The sequence below is a fragment of the Argiope bruennichi genome, chromosome 9 (genome assembly GCF_947563725.1).
Source record: "Argiope bruennichi chromosome 9, qqArgBrue1.1, whole genome shotgun sequence".
NCBI lineage: Eukaryota > Metazoa > Arthropoda > Arachnida > Araneae > Araneidae > Argiope > Argiope bruennichi.
Genome location: NC_079159.1, coordinates 13639747 through 13658510, shown reverse-complemented (window position 1 = coordinate 13658510; position 18764 = coordinate 13639747). Strand labels below are relative to the sequence as shown.

The 18764-nt window shown below is 29.2% G+C and overlaps 1 protein-coding gene across 3 annotated transcripts in view; it reads right to left on the bottom strand.

Annotated features, from left to right (window-relative positions):
- LOC129984531 (adenylate cyclase type 2-like) overlaps positions 1-18764 on the bottom strand; it is a 126587-nt gene that overhangs the window by 52102 nt on the left and 55721 nt on the right. For all 3 annotated transcript variants that reach the window (XR_008785498.1, XM_056094432.1, XM_056094433.1), the window contains 8 exons: positions 18535-18683; positions 15612-15723; positions 14567-14694; positions 11924-12082; positions 10218-10362; positions 6312-6419; positions 5157-5212; positions 256-339 (listed from right to left, as the gene is read on the bottom strand). Coding sequence is in view for 2 of the 3 variants with exons in the window: in XM_056094432.1 (XP_055950407.1) it covers positions 256-339; positions 5157-5212; positions 6312-6419; positions 10218-10362; positions 11924-12082; positions 14567-14694; positions 15612-15723; positions 18535-18683 (941 nt within the window). In the remaining variant the exon portion in view is untranslated. The remainder of the gene's footprint in view (positions 1-255; positions 340-5156; positions 5213-6311; positions 6420-10217; positions 10363-11923; positions 12083-14566; positions 14695-15611; positions 15724-18534; positions 18684-18764) is intronic.

The window sequence follows — 18764 nt, the reverse complement described above, 5'->3', positions numbered from 1 at the left end:
TTAATACTATGAAGTTTGTTTATTGTGACCACGTTTAAAAATTTAATGTGACTCATTTAAATGATACATGCTTTTAAATTCTTCGTTAATAATCAAAACATTAAAAAAAATAGGAAGTAGATAAAAGTAAAATGCTTTTGAAATTTTCCGTACGTTACTTATGTATTCATAATTTTCATTGCAATAAAAAACATAAATGCAGCAGTTGTTTATACTTATAATTTGAATAAGTTTAAACAAAAGTGAAATACTTACTCTCTTTTACTCAGAGCCATTTTATCGATAGTATTCTCCATTATTTTATTAACCTGGCTCACCATTTTTCTGTACTGATGCAAGCTAAAATAGAATACATACAGCATTATCATAATAATAATGCAAGCTAAAATAGAATACATACAGCATTATCTTAATAAAATGTACAAGCAATTTATATACTTTAAATGCGATTACAATTAAAAATCCGAAATATATCGAAATATTCTCACAATTTTAGTAACATATCATGGGGGAAGAAATATTTATATCTACACAGAACTTTTACCATTGCATTGTTCAATGTATCATAAGAAATTTCCAAAACACCATTTTTTAAGAAATTAGAATGCATGTTTCTTGGAAAATTTATTTGAGTTTCAAATCAATGAAATAAGTATTTGAAATGTCAGCGAATCATATTTCATATGGTTTTTACATATTATTTATTTATTTATCATAACATATTGAACATTTTAGATACAACAGCGGATAATTAAAAAATGTTGGCTAAATCATTTGCATATTGTTATAAATCTATAATATTGCTCTCTTGCACTATTGGTCTTATCGCTGATAAATTAACAGATATTTTTAAAGAATGCCAGATCAATGATTCATGTCATTGGCGATAAACATGAAAACCATCTAACAACTTTGGAATGGATTTGGCGACTAAAGTGACAAAAAGGATTTAGAGACAAAAAGGAAATTTTTCAAAAGTTCAGGAAATCAGGCGTTATTTCTGTTATGAGCCGAGATTTAGAGTTCTTTCTAGAAAGTTCCACATGACATAAAACCTTGTCAAAACCTACATAAATTAGAGATGATAAATCGATGTCAGTTCTCTTTCGAGAGTGCTGGAGCCACTGTGAACTAATGATATCGACCGCGGATAATTGTGCAGTTGCTGTTTTATTAATGATTTACTGCACTCTTGCGTATTTTTCATTTCTGCAAGTGCTATATTTTGTGTACGCCTCGAATGTGTTTTGTTATCCGTTCTTAGTGTCTTCTCATGAAATAAAGTGTCACTATCTGTTATTGAGCATTTTGACTTTTTTTAATATATATCATAATATTTCCATAACAATATATAGTTTGAACAGAATAAATGTATAATTTGTATTATATGTATAATACATAAGATATGCATTGACGTTATATAGTACTAGCAAACGATGGTATAAAAAATATGAAGGAATTCGTAATTGAATCACATTTATAAAAAAAGATAATTATTTAAAATAACTAAGATAGTAAAAAATGAAATGATATATTTAAAAAAAAACTCAAGGTATAGTTCATAAAATTTGCTAAAGTTACTTCATTGAAAAAGCAAATTCAATATATAAATGAAAAGGAAAAAGTCTTGAAAGAAAACGTCTCCTAAAAATATTCCTAAACTCAGGTTTAACAAAATTTAATGCACAATAACTAAATTTTGGTTTTTTTTTTGCAATTTCAGTTATATTAAAAAGTCTTATCAAAAGAAAAGAATAATTTGTTAGATATTTAAACCAAATAGCTTTAATTTGTACTTATGCTTAAATTCCAAGTAAGAATTCTTTGTACGACAAAAGAATCAATAAATACATAAGACTAACCAGCATTTCTGAATCCTCCAAAAGGGCAACTGAACTGCTTAAAAGGTTTTTTATACATTGCTCATACTAAGGTCTTAGAAATTGAGGACCACTAAATACAAGAACTCTTTCCTATTCACCACAGTTCAATATAGTTGTCACTCTCATCGAATGAACCACCTTTAGAAAATTTTGATGTGTATTGCAAAGTAACTTTAGCTGTCGGGAGAATGAGGTAACCACAACTTGGATACTCCACTCCTTCATTAATGCACACGGATAAATCTGACCGGCCACAGTACATCATCAGCCACAGTACAACCTTTCCCATGGGTAGCACGTCCCATGGGAAAACTAGGGGGGAACCGATCTCTATCGTTCCTGCACACACCTGAGTGGCGAGAGCAAACCACCATGCTGGAAGCTTCTTATCATCAGATATGAGGTGCCTTCCGGTGGGATAAGAAACTGGTATACAATCCCCTGTCGCTGGTCATAAGAGGAACCAAGGAGAAAAATCATTGGTGCGTCAATGTAAGCTTTTATGAAAAATAGATACAAGACCAGGGGCGCCCCTAGCAGATGGAACGCCTTCCATGATGATTAGGGACTAAAGAATTCTATTGTGCCCCAGGTGTTACATAATATCACTATGCCACTGATGTATTGTGATAACAACATCAGACTGCACGTTCCGATACTTTATGTATTATACATAACTGATTTAACTATTAAAGCTTATTATTGTATTAACAGGTCATTGCATTTCATCTTCTTGGCTGAGCCAATCACATATCGTCGTTTCTTATTTACATTATTTAAGAAGTCCGAGTGCATTCTCAAACTCCTTAGCTAGTTTCAACTGGCTTATACCACTTATTAGCTAGATTTTGAAATCAAGATGACGTTATTTTGTAGGACGTTTTTAAATTAATTTATTTTCGAAGTAATGAAAAGTTTCGCCAAATTTAATATTTGTTAGTATAGACCTATAAATTAAAAGAAAAAAATTCTAAGCCATTTCTTGATAGTTTTCCTGTACATACAGAAAAGTCCCCCTCCCCAAATGATGGGGGATTTAATTTTATTTTGCAGTTATCTTAATCTTGCGTTTTACACATTTTTAGAAAAATTTTAAAAATTAAGAAGAATTTAAAAGAAATTTATTAAAATTTGAATATAAAGTTTTGTATGAACAGGCTAATTACACAAAAATACAAATGGTGATTCATTGCAGTTATGTTATAGTATCGAATTTTGATATTTAATTAAAATAAATGTAATGGAATGCAAAATACTGAGATATAGGAATTTGGACCCTTTTATTTATTGATGAATTAAGTTTTTGTTGAGAACAAAGGATATCCAAAACTTTGTAGATCACATTCTTCACCCATCTAGTGATGGTTGTGTTTTGTTAGGATAATTTTTGCAAAATTTTCTATTTACTTAAGTTTTAGAACTTTACTTCTGAAATTTACTGCATTTAACAATGTAAACAAGTCTTTCAGTAATAAAAAAATATTATATATATATATATTGAAGATTTCTAAAAAAAATTGGTATGTAGAAATTTTAGTGCACAGAAATATAAAGTGCAAATATTTTTCATCACTTTCTAATAATAAGCATTTACATACAGGGTGTCTCAAAAACCTTGACCACAGCTTTTATTCTTGAAATATTGATCGTAGCCATATACTGCAAATTACAAAGTTGCGTACAAAAACGTGCAAAATGTTATGAAATCGATTAAAATTTTCAGGGGATTAAACTTTAAAAAATATAAAATTTCAATTTTTATACGAACCCCGTACAAACGAATTCCCAGTGAGTAAAATGTGCCCCATCCTCTAATAAGGTCATGTACAAAATTTCAGAATTTTATCATGAAAATTTTCAACGATATGTTAAAACAAATTTGGAGAAGGATCAATCACAAATTAAAATACAAATGTTTACAGCTTCAGTGCAGATGACGCGACGCAGGAATGCATCATAAGAAAATGAAATATGCTACATATCTTTAGTTTTAAATACAAATTTTAAAATCTATGCTTCCTGAAAAATGCTTCAAAATGTTATATCATGAATTACATAATATAACTTAAATGTAACATAGTCAGTGAACTTGTAAAAAATCTTATGTAATCTTTCATTAAAGTAATCTTTCCGTATGTAATATTTCCTTTATGTAATCTTTCTTTTAAGTTATTATTTCTACACATTTTTAATACTTTTGAACCAATAAATAGTAAAATTATTATTTATTTATTCAATCATTACTTTCTTTGTTAATTTGTGTACGACCCCTAAAACACGAACATTAGACATGTTTTTTTTCTCTTTGCGAACTCATATCCAGGCATCGAAAAGTGGTTTGAGTCCGCATTTATGTAGTTTCATATCTTTGAGACTTTTCGTGATAAAATTCTGAAATTTCATACATGACCTTATTAGACGATGGGGCACATTTTACTGATCGGGAATTTTTTTGTACGGGGTCCGTATAAAAATTGAAATTCTGTATTTTTTGAAGTTAAATCCCCTGAAAACTTTAATTGATTTCATAGCAATTTGTACCTTTTTTTACGTAACTTTGTAATTTACAGTATATGTCTACGATCAATATTTCAAGAATAAAAGCTGTGGTCAGGGTTTTTGAGACACCCTGTATATATTATTTTGAGTGAAAGAAGATTTTAAAAATTATAAAAATTTATTTTTTAGGATTTGATTCTTCGAATTTGTTGATCTTATCTCACAGAAATTTTATACTTTTTCCCCACTCCTCCATTCTTCGTCCCATATTCTATTCTTTTATGAAGATAAACTTCTCTTTTATATTTTAAGATTCTCGTTTTCAAACCACATCTTTTATAAGAAATTTAAAAAAAAAAAAAAAAAAAATGGATCTTAAAGAGTATATTTACTCCAAAATTAGAAATTTATCGAACGATAGTTAACAATTAGGTACGACCCACCGATAACTTTTATTGCTTTTTCGTAAACGACTTCAGGTCTTCCCTAAATTTCTATGGCAGTAAAAATCCATGAAATATTTTTTCTTATTAAATCTATATTTCTCGTTTTATAACAGTAGGCGAATTTAACTTCTTATGTGAAAATTTTAGCTCGATAAATATACATTTTTTTCAGTATACTGAAAGATTTTTCTTAGTGAAAATCCAAGAACATTAAAAGAAATTTAATAAAAAGAGATTTTTTTTTTACGTACATAGAAGTCCAATATTGGTTATTTAATTTAACTTATAATTACATTTTAAATTAAAGTAACCTGTTAAAATTTCTTACCTATATCCAATAGCACCACGTCTAGACATAGGCAAAAAGTCAGTACTGGATTGCCGCTTCAAAAAGAAAAAAAAAGCATGAATATCTTTTTTAATGAGGGATTAGATCAAATATAATAATTATAAATACTACATCAAATCGAAGAAAAATTATTATAAGTACTGCTGATAACGCGTTTCATCATTATATTGCTCAAAGTATTACTATTATTAATTTTTTAATTTGCATGTTGTTTTATCTTTTGTTCAAAAACCGATAACTCATTAAAATAAAGGTATATTTTCTCAAAATTTCGGTTTCAAAATACTCTTATTACCAAAATGTCCATTTAAAAAAAATCAAAATATTTATTTACTCATTTATTGAATAAATTATGATGAAATTCTTTTTAAAAGTTATATTTTATTTTAAGTATGGTTTACGGCTAAGAAACAGCTTGTTGCCAATCTGCAACATTGAAATTTAAATGAGTAAAAAGATTGTACATGCAGTGATATTTATAGATTCTATTACCTTACAATTCAATTCGCAGTTTCTAGTTCAACATTGTGGAATAACATCTGGTATTCTTATTTATATAAATAATACAAAAAGGATATGCAATCACAAGCGAAAAATATTAATTGAATTTTTTTCATCAGTACTCGTGCTGCTGTGCACTAGTTATAAATTGATTTAGTGGCGTTTTTAGTAAGCATCTCATTTCGCCATAAAAGTATTAGAACATCTATTTTATTCTCAAAATATTTTAGAAAACAAAATTGGATTTGTTGCTTAAAGGAAACATTCGGAATTTTAGGATTATCTTAAATTGTCTGAATGAAAAAAAAAAATCGAATTATTCTCTTCAAAAGATTGCTTTCAACTCAAAACATACATACTAAATAAGTGGCTGTTTAGTATGGTTAACGAAGGTTATGGTTTTATGCTTAACGAAGTAATATTTCAGATTTAAACATCTTATCAAAATATAATATGCGTCAACTTATTTAGAAATTAAATCGAGATGTGGCAAAATTCAATAAACTAATTTCCATTAAAAGTTTTTCGAAAATCTTATGCTATTCAGAGGGGAAAAAATGACATTTAAATTTTAGTTTTGCTGATGCAGATAAAATGAATCGGTAAAAATTTCGATGCAAATTTGATATTTACCTTTTGAAGTTTAGTTATATTCACTCTGCAGTTGCTTTGTGTAGACGATTGCCGCTGGAAACGAGCCCCATTGCTCACTTTGTCGCTCTCTGGAGTACCCATACGACTCTGCAATGACGATAAAAAGTAAATAAAATTCAAAATTCTAGCTGCAAAAAGATTGATTCGTCTAACCATATATGTTCTATTTATATATTTAGATATACTCTAATAATGAAGGGAACCAGTGATCCATCCTCAACCACAGGACCCATTTCGCCACTTTTTGTTTCATAGGAAATATATAACCCCGAAATATGTCATCAAGGATTGCCTTCATTCCTCAAATCACCTTTTTCAAGTAAAATCCTAAGCACATTGTCCCAATGTATTATATGCGTGTATGTATTTTAATCAGCGACATCTGCTGGTAAATATGCGAAGTGTTTAAATAAACGACAATTGTTTTGCTTACTATTACTTGATTTCTATCATTTTGAAAGTTTCCCATTTAGTGTTATTGAGTTTTTCAGTGTATAAAGACCCAAATCATGGATCTCTCTAAATTCTATTTTCGGCAATCATTGCTTTTTTTGTTTGATTTGAAGAAATCTGCTGCCGAAGCCATTGAGACACTTTTAGAAACTTATGATGCTGCTGCTTCGTTCATATCCCAATTGTTGGTTTCAACGATTTAAGAGTGGCGATTTCGATGCCAATGACAAAGAAAACGGCCAGAAGGACCAAAAAAATTATTGAACGAAAACGTAATGGACGAAGATGGAAAAAAGTTGCAGAAAATGATGAAAGTATTTTCATTGGTCAATACTGTACCAATTTTTCTCTATAAATGCCTTTTTAAAGTGAAAAAATGATCAAAATACATGAAAGCACCTAATACTATATGGGGAAATCCTTCAATAAAGTTCGCAAGGTCAAAGCACAGAGAACCAATTTCAAAAATTTCATTTCATATGAAAGTTCATGATCCCTAAATATATCATCATGGGTTGTTGCCCTCCTCTATATTCCACTTTTGAGAAAATGGAAAAAAACGCCGTTCCTTTGTACTTTCTCTACAGAGAAATCATCTATTGAGTTCGCAAGGTCAAACCAGTGAACCGATCTCAAAAAGTTTTAATTCATAGAAAAGCTCATGACTATGTCATCGAATGTTTCTTACACGCCCCCCATTTCCAGTTTTTTCATGAAACCGAAAACTCATTAGTGCACTACATATTCTCTAGGGAGAAAAATCTCGTTCCCAACCACAACCATTACACCGATTTCGAATTTTTTTTATTTCTTATGAATGTTCATGACTCCTTCACATGGCATGATTGGTCATCTGCTACCTTCTTCAACAGGTCGAATGCTCTTACACAATAAAGCTTTGACACAGTCTTTAGCCTCAACACTTAGAAAATTTCGCCAATTTGCACCGCCAACTTCACACTTTCGCCACTTTATTTCAAAGTATAATTAACTAATCAGAATGGTATATCGTTATTATGAAACTTTCATATATATCATTATAATTAGATTTTTAAAACTTTTTTTGTGATAAGCTGTAGTTCATCAAGATTCACTGATATGTCTAAATCAGTATTGTTAATATTAGCCATTTTCACTAATCACATTAATAACATTAATATCGACGAATTTTAATGAATTGCATCTTATCGAAAAATGCTACAAAAATGCTATTTCAAACTATGATTACATAATAATGATACATTCTGATTTGATCCTAATGAATTACATCTTATCGAAATATAAAAGTGCTATTTCAAACTATGATTACATAATAATGATGCATTCTGATTTGTTACCTGTGCTTTCAAAATGACGAAATTACTGGGACTAAAATCAGCGAAATCAATTCAGTGGTTAATCATGGGGACTCTATCAAAGTTTTATTTCACCGCGTCTCTCGAAAATTGAGATAGAAGAGGCAGACGATTTTAATGACATATCTAAGATATCTAAGGGTCGTGAGTTTTCATTTGAAATAAAAATACGTAAAATAAGTGCGTCAAATATTTTATTCTATGGTTGCAACTAGAGAATTCTACCAAGGTTTTTCTTCACTAAAATGAAATATTTTGGAAATATTTCTTGAAAATGGACAGTGGCTGCGAGAAGGGATGATTTATTTGATATGAAATTCATATGGTCATTGGTGACTTTGATTTCACATGAAATAAAAAAATCGGTACATGCTTGTAACTGAAGGATTTATCTTTTGCTGTTTCCGATTCTTTTAATAACATAAATGATGGGAAAAGAAATGGTCGCCCAAGATGGTAAGTCTTTATTTTATTTTTTTAAAATTTGCTTTTAATTATTGCAACTGAAGCGTGCATGCAAAAAATGCATTTAATATCATTACAACAATCGCGTAAATGAGCTAAATTTCTCAAACAATGAAAAAGATTAATGTACTATATATTTACAATATTTTGAAAAATTGTACAGAAATAAAATCAACATAAAGGCAAAGCTTTTTTAAAAAAATTAACGGTGTTTTTCTGTAGCTATGTAGAATTCGAAGTTACTGGGAAAAACCGTTAAAATTTTGATTAATTTTTAATTAAAACACGGTAAAAATTTTAGGATTATACTGAAATTGCATAATTTAATCAAGTAATTACCTCATATTAGTTGATAAATATATAAAATATGATCATCACCCAGCACATGTAACCTGCTTTTCATCTCACAATTGCGAAATTATATGTTCATTGCCCGCTGCCCATTAGCTGCAATGATCCTCATTTGGGGATTTAGGAATTTTACTAACTCACTCGGCCTCAAAAATGTTTTTGGTTAGATTGACAATTTAATCTTATTCTATATATCAGTCAATATTATATGTAGCAGAATATGCATATTCTGTGTTTCGATTTTTTACAAATGAATAAATTTGAAATTCGTCTGTATGTTGAATGGAATAGAATTGCCATATTTGAAGTTTTATATTTTTGGTTAAATTTCTATATTATAACGAAACACCATTCATAATACGTGATTTAAAAAGGCTATAAAGAGTGTCAAAATTAACGAAAGATTTGAATTGCCACCATTCGTGAAGTGTTGGAAACTTTATTTAAAAATTCCTTTGGCATCTGATAGTTTACGTTATAGAACAACGTGTTTTCATTGTTGAACAATATTTCAAAAATAATGAAAGTCTGGCTGCCACAGTTCGGAAATTTGAGAATTGTCCCCCTCCCTAGATCGTGTGATTTAACACCATTGGATTTCTTTCAACGAGGTTATTTAAAATCGAAAGTCTTTACCAACAAGCACGCGTGCATTGAAGGAGGAAATTCAAAACTGAATCAACAAAATTCAGTCAATTTTATGCAAAATGGCCATGGAAAATTTCGATAAAAGAGTGTGTATATGCTAGAAAAGCCGTGGAGGCCATTTTCCCTATGTGTTATTCCATACATAACCTTCTTCAGTGTACTTTATAATTCAATAAAAATCTAACAATTTAAAGAAAAGAAACCTGAGTGTTTTTTTAAAATTTAATTCAAATCTTGCGTTAACACGTTGTTCTATAGTGTAACACTCCATTTTTACTAACCCTAAACTATCAGTTGTCAATTTTTTTTAAACAGGGTTGCCAACACTTTACTGCAAGAATAGTGGCAAATTAAAATCTTGCGTTAATTTCGAACACCTTCGGTAAAGAACTGTAACTTACTCAGTCCTTTGTTTTTTACTGAAAAGATTTTATTGAATCATTTTATAACAACATCCTTTATCAAAAATATTCAAATATTTTTAAAACAAAACATAATTTGAATATAATTATACTGTTACACAACTTTTTAGGCATAAATATAACTTATCAGGCCAAATATATCAAAAAAAAAATATTAGCAGTTAATGGTTTAATATGAATGATGGAATTACCTTTGGCTGATCAGAAGGCTTTATCAAGTAAGTTTTAATTTCGTGCGTCTGCAAATAGGAGTCACGAAGATGGCCATCTCCGGGTTGAATGTCGTACCAGTCATCTTGCAAGAGATCTTTCGTAGTCTGCGTGATGTGGACCTGTCTAGGGAAAAAGAAAGGCATGATACTGATCGATAAAAAATATAAAAAGGAGGGCAAAATCGTGATCTTCGTTCTGTTATTATTAGGACTGCGTTGGATAACGTTTGTGTAAGATTTCTTTACTTTCTTATATATTGTAATCTTCTAAAGAATTCGAACTCGAGATTTGTGTCGCGTTTGGTTTGGTTTAGTTTAGTTATATCAACGTCCTGTTTTTTAAAGCAACACTAGGGATATTTTGGGACGGGCCTCGTAATCTTAAACCGAGGTCAGATGACTAGGGCGACATCTGAGCGTTCTCCACTCCAAATTTCCACACCACACCAGCGGGATGACGTTTGGTCCCGATGGATTTAACGTGTATCAGACCACTTACACCACGGTTCTTCGGTGGAGTCGGGTCTCGAAGCTGAAACCTTCCGGTTCCAAAGGAGAGACCTTACCACCAGGGTACCTCAGCTCGAGGTTTTTGCCACTTTCCGACAAGGAATTTGCCCAACCGGTTTTTAATTTCGACAGTCCATAATCTGTGCAAAACGATTTCGGTAACCATCAACTTAAAATCAAATAGTTCATATTAAAACAAATAAATTCGTGTTGATTTTTTTAAGCACTTGTTAAAGTAGTTTATATTAATAATAATTAATTCTATATCTTCTTATATACGTAGTATATAAAAAATATTATAACCTTCGAAAAAAATTTGAACTCTGGGTTTTGTCAAATCTCCACTTTTTTTTATAACGAATTTGCCCAAATGGTTCATAACTTCGATAATTCAGATTCTTAATCAAAGGATTCAGATTATCTAGGTAATTATCATCTTAAAGTCAAATAGTTCATATTAAAATAGATAAATCTGTTTTGATTTTTAAAATGTATGTTAAAATAGTTTATATTAATAATAATTAACATGTACATAAATAAAACTGAAACACTCATTTCCTGTACTCTGTAGATATCCAAATGACTCAATGGAATTTTTCAAATCTTGTTCACAAATAATACGAAGTATAAAAAATATTTTAGTAAAGCCTTCGTGAAAATTAATCAAATAATTCTCTTTTGCTTTTCTCATATAAAAAGTATATCAGAAAGAAATCGTCAAAGAAATTCAAAAAAAAAGAATTTCTAAAAGGGAATAAAAAAAAAGAGAGAATTTTGTAGAGGTAAGCGACCATTGATGAAGTATTTAGGGGTCAAGAATTTTCATACGAAATAAAAATTTTGAAATCATCATAGCGGTTGTGGCTGGCGAACTCCGTCAAGAAATTTCGATATGCAAAATTATAGAAACTTCTCTCGAAAATAGAAGATGGTAGTGGACAGGCGACCATTAATGACGTTTTTAGAGGTCATGATCTTTCATATGAAATTAAAAAAATGAAGTGGTTGGGTTGAGGGGGGTTGCTTCTCTGTTTTCTTTATTATTTTCAATAAGCAAGATTTTTTAAATTTAGTTCTTTGCTTATTATGTTATTCCATAGGTACTTATATTAAATGGTAATATAATTCTTAAGTATATTATATTGAAGAAAATGAGAGACGTAAATGATTCATACCCTGGTACACCACCTTGCTCCATGTGACTAGCGATGGTGACATCTTTGGACCAAATGTCAAACTGCCATTTTCGGAGGCCCAGAAGCCCCCCAAGAATGTTGCCAGTGTGAATCCCAATCCTCATGTCCACATTAATGTTCCGCTTTTCCCGAACACTCCTGCAGCAAGAAAAAAATAAAATAAATAGAGAATACTCGAATCTTTATTTCGAAACATCGAAGCATAATTTTTTAGGTTTGTTTTACCTATCTCTATTTTTCAAATTTGTTATTGTTTATATAGTAACGATATAATGCATTCACACAAAAAAAATGTGTGTTTAATCTCATTTCAATGGCAGTTAAGTAGTAATTTTGCAACTAAAAGAATGAGATATTTTGCTGTAAAATATGCATAAGGTTTAAAAAAAAAATTCGAGAAATTATTTTATTTTAATTATTTATAATTTAATTTATAATTATTATCATGTAAGAACTTGATGCTGTTTTGGTTTGGAGTTTTTGAAGCCTCAAAATACATGGGCAGAAAACTAAAGATTTATTGCTTTTGAGGCATCCATTTTTCGCTTTTAGGGTTATTAGAAAATGATAAAGAAGGTTGGCACATTTGGTGATTTATCTCCAACAAAAAGTTACAACTTGGAGCGAATGTGCACCATGTACCCGATTCTCTCGTCGGGTCAATGAAGGACAGGATTATAAGAAGTTATCGACAGAGAAAGCACAGAGAAAATGGGAATGAAAGCGAAACAAAGTGCAATTATATATATATATATATATATATATATATATATATATATATATATATATATATATATATATATATATATATATTCAACTTTTTTAGCTGGCGAAAAACGTTTTGGAGTTCGAATGATTTTGAGATTAAAGGAGGAGGGAAACCACCGTTTTCAAAATATCGATGCGTGTGTGATCTGACGTGATTGTTTATAACCGGTTTAAACTGGTTTTTGACGAAAAAAAATTCTGGCCTCGAGAAAAAAAGAATTTTAGAACTCGATTGATTTTGAGATGGTCAAAACCCATCGATTTTCTAAATGCTAGTGATTGCGAAATATGAGTCATGTGAGAACATGATATTTTTTTGTCGAATTGATACCACGTGACTTAAAAAATAATGTTCTCATATGATAACTTAAAATTTGTGACAACAGATTTCAATTTTTTAAATTAACGTTTCTTAAACTATTAAAATTATTGAAATTGGTATAACTGAAAAGATTATTTTTGAATTTTCAAGTGGTATAAAAATCTATTTTTATACTATTATAAAACCATTTATATACCACTAAACGCCTGTACAACAATATACCCTGAAGGTACCGACGAAAAATATACATCTTATGAAAAGAAATATTTGTTACTTGTTTAGAATTCCAGACAAATTTATTGTGCTTTATTATGATGAAATTCGGTACAAAAATTCGTAACAGTAACAATGTATCGTGGATACCACATTTTAAAATTTAACGTGAAAACCTTTTTTAATATTTTATCTTGTCTTTAGCGATTTTTCTCACGTATTGGCTTTTGGTATGGTTTCTGAAAACCGTAGAATAGAAAATTACATCATCAGATAGAACAAACGATTGTCGTTCTAAAGAAGTTTTTTTTTTCAACATCTACCGTAATTTTCTAAATATTTACATTTTTTTATAAATATGATTACTTTTCCAAAAAACACTGAAAATTAAACTAAAATGCTTGCATCTAATATTTTAATTTCATTCACTTTTTCAATTTTTTAAGTATTAATCGAGTATTTCTCTCTTATTGAAAACCAGGATAGTGTAAGTACCTTTTCCCATTCGATGTAAAATAATTTTTTTAAGTATAATTCAAATATTCTCTAAAATCATATTCAATTTATCGCGTATTCACTTTGAGAATTCTTGTGTTATACACAAAGTGACAAGGAGTCAAATGGGAATTAAGTTTCCAAGATGAATAATGATGTTTAATTTATTTAAATTCTAATTTAATAAATTTTCTAACTTTTCTTATATATATATATATATATATATATATATATATATATATATATATATATATATATATATATATATATATATATATATATATATATATATATATATATATATATAAAATTTTTCAAATTTCTATCGCCTTCCGCTGAACTCATAATATTTATTCTCGAAGAAGAACCAATACTAATTTTTGTCTTCATCTTTTTTATAATTTTATTTTATAAAAAAGTATTAATTTTCAAGTAACTTTATTTTAAATTATGCTATTGGAGTTTTTTATTTGCTGAATTCATCACGTATTTGACATAACAAATTTTGAGAGTTTATAGTAAATATCAAATTTAAATATTGGAAAACCACTTCTTAATGCGCATCCACTACCAATTATTTAATTACTCGTCAGTTCTTTAACTCTAGACCCAACGGTTTGTCTTGTAAATCATCTAGAATTCTGTTGTTGTTTTTTTTAAACTATCATATCACTCATGTCTTATGACGCATTTCACAGATAGTAGCCCCTACTATACTACGCCCTTTAATAGACAGTATTTATTCTCAAGATAAAAGATATTCTTTCATATGTAATTTCTCGGCATTTTAGATTAAAGAATGGGGAAAAAGGAAGAATTCATACCTTATAATGTCGATCATTGCCAATCCTGTGACTACAGAATTATCTGCATGCCTAGGACTTTTATCAATGACGCCACTCACACAGTAGTAACAGTCCCCGAGCAGTTTGATTCGCATACATCCATTTTTCTTCAATTTCAAAAAAATATTATCAAGGCATGTAAAAAGTAAAAAAGTGCTAAAGTAATTTCAGAGAATTGCAGAGTTTCTCTGCTTTCAAAGAATAACTCAAATAAAATACACAATTACGAATTCGAATAGAATAATCATACAATCATTTAAAATTAGACCAATATTAAATAATTTCCCAATTAATTAATTAATTTTCAATTAAATAATTTACCAATATTAAATTTGCGTTAATTTCATCATCAAAACAATCAGAATTAATATTAAACTGAAATTATTTTAATGCAAGTATATTAAAGAAAAATGAACCAAACGATTTTTCATTGTCAGAAACATGGAAATAAAATTAATTACAAACATTGCCAAATGTAATTTTAAAATACCTTGGAAATAAATAATATAATACATTCACAAATGATGTTTGTATTTAAAATACTAAATTCGCCACGGTCTATGAATTTCCTCCTTCATTTTAATCAATCATTTAGAACATAATAAACTAGTCTTTTATCTGGAATAATTAGAAATTAAATTAGAAATATATTAATTTTTAATATTCCATATCATTTTCCAGATCATGGAAACAATATTATTAACTGTTAATTAAAAATGTTCACAAATATAAAAAAAATTGAAATAAATAATAAAATATTTATTAATAAAATTCTTAATTAAAATAACTGAATGCAGCACAAATTCTTTTTTATTAATACAGATTTTTTCCTTCACTTTAATAACAATTTTAATAATCGTATGGATCATAAAAACATTCTCATTTATAATACTTTTAATAAAAATTAAGAATTTATTAGACTTTTGTAAAATTTTGCAATACTATTTTTAAAATATCGTCACATTATTTTTAATACAAAATTAATATTTTTTTCTTGATGCGAAAAATTCTATATTTAACCTACTTCAGCGGCGTCATCGAATCTTCCAAACAAATCGTTGAGAGTTGCCACCAAATCCGATACTTTGAGGCTAGCAGCTAGAAGCATGGAGTTCACAATATCAGCATACAAAATGCTGCATAAGACAAAATATCACTGCACATATTTGAAAAAAAAAAAATGGACAAAATAAAACAAAATAATACGAAGGATAAACCTAAAGAATACTTTTTTAATAACGAAAATAGACAATTAATTTGAAATTATGAATAAATTCTCTATTCCGTGCAAGTTTTCATAGCAAATTGGCCTGAAGGATCTTGGCATATCGTGTTTGATTTTTTTTTTCGTTATTTCTCTTTATAATACTTTTTTCAAATGTCAAAAGTGTACTCTTAAATGAAGATATTAGCGAATGATAACGAAACCAATTTATTAACTCAACTCTGAACTGAGGACACAGTGAATGACAGATCTTCTGCTTTTATACTAGCAGGGAAAGTTCCAGAATACTTTTCTGGTGACAGTAAGAAAAGTCCAGAACACTTGTCTGGTAAACTAAAAAAATGTCGAGAATCTTCTGGAACATGAAATAAAGAGAAACATAAAATCAAGGAATTAAATGTTTACACAAAATGTGAATCACATAGTCTCTAGAGCGGGATTCGAACTGACGATCTCGCGATTATGAGACCAATGCTGTGACCATTTGGCCATGGAGAGTCGACTGCCTCCTTTCAATGCGGCAATATGTTCATCCACAAAGCTATAAAATTCCATACCAAATATGATATGTTTAAGCCATTGCGTTTTTTAATTATCGAGTTTACATGTTTCTGAAAGTACAGAAGCATCGATGGTAAATTCCCTGTTGGATTTGACTAAAAATTTGACAGGTGTGTCTGCACTATATATGTTAAAAGTGTGCACCGAATTTTATCTATCTACGTAGCTCTCTTCATTTTGTAGTATCGTGTAAACTAATATTCGAACCGCCAGACAGACGGACTTCCACTTAACAGATTTTACTCAAAAATTGATGGGAATCTGCTAATGTCGTGTAAAGACTGTATAATTAATTTCAACAGTCTAACTCAATTCGTTTTTAAGTTGTTTTTATCACAGACAGACAGACGGATATTTTCTAAAATTATTGTCGAACTCACGGTTTAAAACGTGGAGATTCGTCAAAATCTCAAGTTCGATTTTTTTAAAGGTATCTATACTTTCTCTATACTATGTATACGAGAAAGTTACAGGTATGAAATTATGCTTTAGATACAACTAGAAATTTCCTTCGTTTTGAAAGTTCTGAAGTATAATTTTTTTAAATAGCAAAGAATCACCATATTTTCAACCTTGCATTTTGCATTCGAAATTATAAAAGTGGAAGAAAAGAAAAAAATAAGGAAATTATTCTGAAATCATTGTTATGATTTCTATCTATTCTTCATGTGACATCAAATACTGTATTAACTTATTGAGATATAAGGCTTATTTTAGGAGAATCATCTTCTCAGATGTCACAAATTATGCTGCTGAATTTCCTAAGAATGATGACTTCGTCTTTCATGCTTGCCGTTAATTATCCCATTTTGACCAGACATATGATAGTAAGTATCGTTTGCAGTCAAAATGTGATACCCAGTTAAAGAGAGAGAGAGAAAAAAAGCTTACAAAAATGTAACATCAATAATACATTTCTATCACGTTCTTTTTATTAACTACACGGCGCCACTTATTCTAAAAGAATAGTTAGGATAGAATATCTAAAATAAGAAAACAGAGTAAAACGGATGTAATGCAATACATTCTAATGAATAAATAGATAAAAATTAAAATGTTATGTAATTTTGTTTAACATGATAATGTTTAGAGGTTGGTTTATCTCCGCATTGAAAATAACCAGTCGACTCTTCATGGCCGAATGGTCATAGCACTGCTCTCATAATCGAGAGATCGTAAGTTCGAATCCCGCTAGAGACAATGCGATTCACAGTCTGTGTAAATATTTAATTCCTTGATTTTAAGTTTTCCTTTATTTCATGTTCCAGAAGATTCTGGACATTTCTTTAGTTTACCAGACAAGTGTTCTGGATATTTCTTATTGTCTCCAGAAAAGTATTCTGGAACTTCAATCTGCTAGTATAAAGGCAGAAGATCTGTCAGTCACTGTGTTCTGAGTTCAGAGTTGAGTTAATCAATTGATTTAGCTCTACTTCTTGTGTGTCATTGCATTCTACACTAAAGTACCTACGTGACAATATTATCAATAAAATTTATAATATGTTCTACAGCATTTATGCTGTAAAAATTGATCTAAATACTTTAAGGGGAAAAACCGCTAAGTAGTTATTTCTTGGATAATAGGAATGAAGAAGAAATGGCTTTTCAAAACTTTTAATTAGGTTTTAATAATTATTAAAAATAATTATTTTAGATTTTAAATTAAAATTAATTAAAGTTTTAGTCAGAATTTTAATAAATATTTATCAAAATTTTAATTACAATTCTAATTATAAATTAATAAAAATTTCAAAACATTCCCACAATAATTTTGAAGTATATTATTGCTCAAAAACTATTTTTACATTGCTTTAAAATTAAAAAAGAATTTGTTCAAGGTCAAAAATTATATGTGCAAGAGAAGGGGGTTTAACACATTTATGGGACACCATGCGAGAATGTTTTGGAGCGCTTATTCCTGGTAACTTCATCAGAGATTTGTTTTTTTTACGAATGCTATATTATCTAACCCTTTATATATACAATGGAAGCCGACTGTAATGTAACACATGTGTTGAAAATATATAAATGAAATTATTAAAAAAAAGATATAAAAGTGCTTCCGCTATTAAAATGATAAAATAAAAAAAATCAGAATAATGAGTGATTTTATAGGCATTTCACTGGAAGCAGTATTACTTTATTAAAAGCGAATTCTTACCTCACATTCTTGTGTTTTTCCACATAAAGTTTGTTGAAAGGCTTTTGTGTCATATGCAGCTTGTCCACGTCGTCCCTGATTGCTTTACGAATATCATTACGAACTTCACTCGCTATGTGAGTTGGTAAGATACTTTGTAGAAACTTTTCCTGAAACGATGGTATAAAATGTTTATTTTCTTTTTTAATCTTCTTCGAGTCGGATTCTCTTTGATAACCATATTATTATAA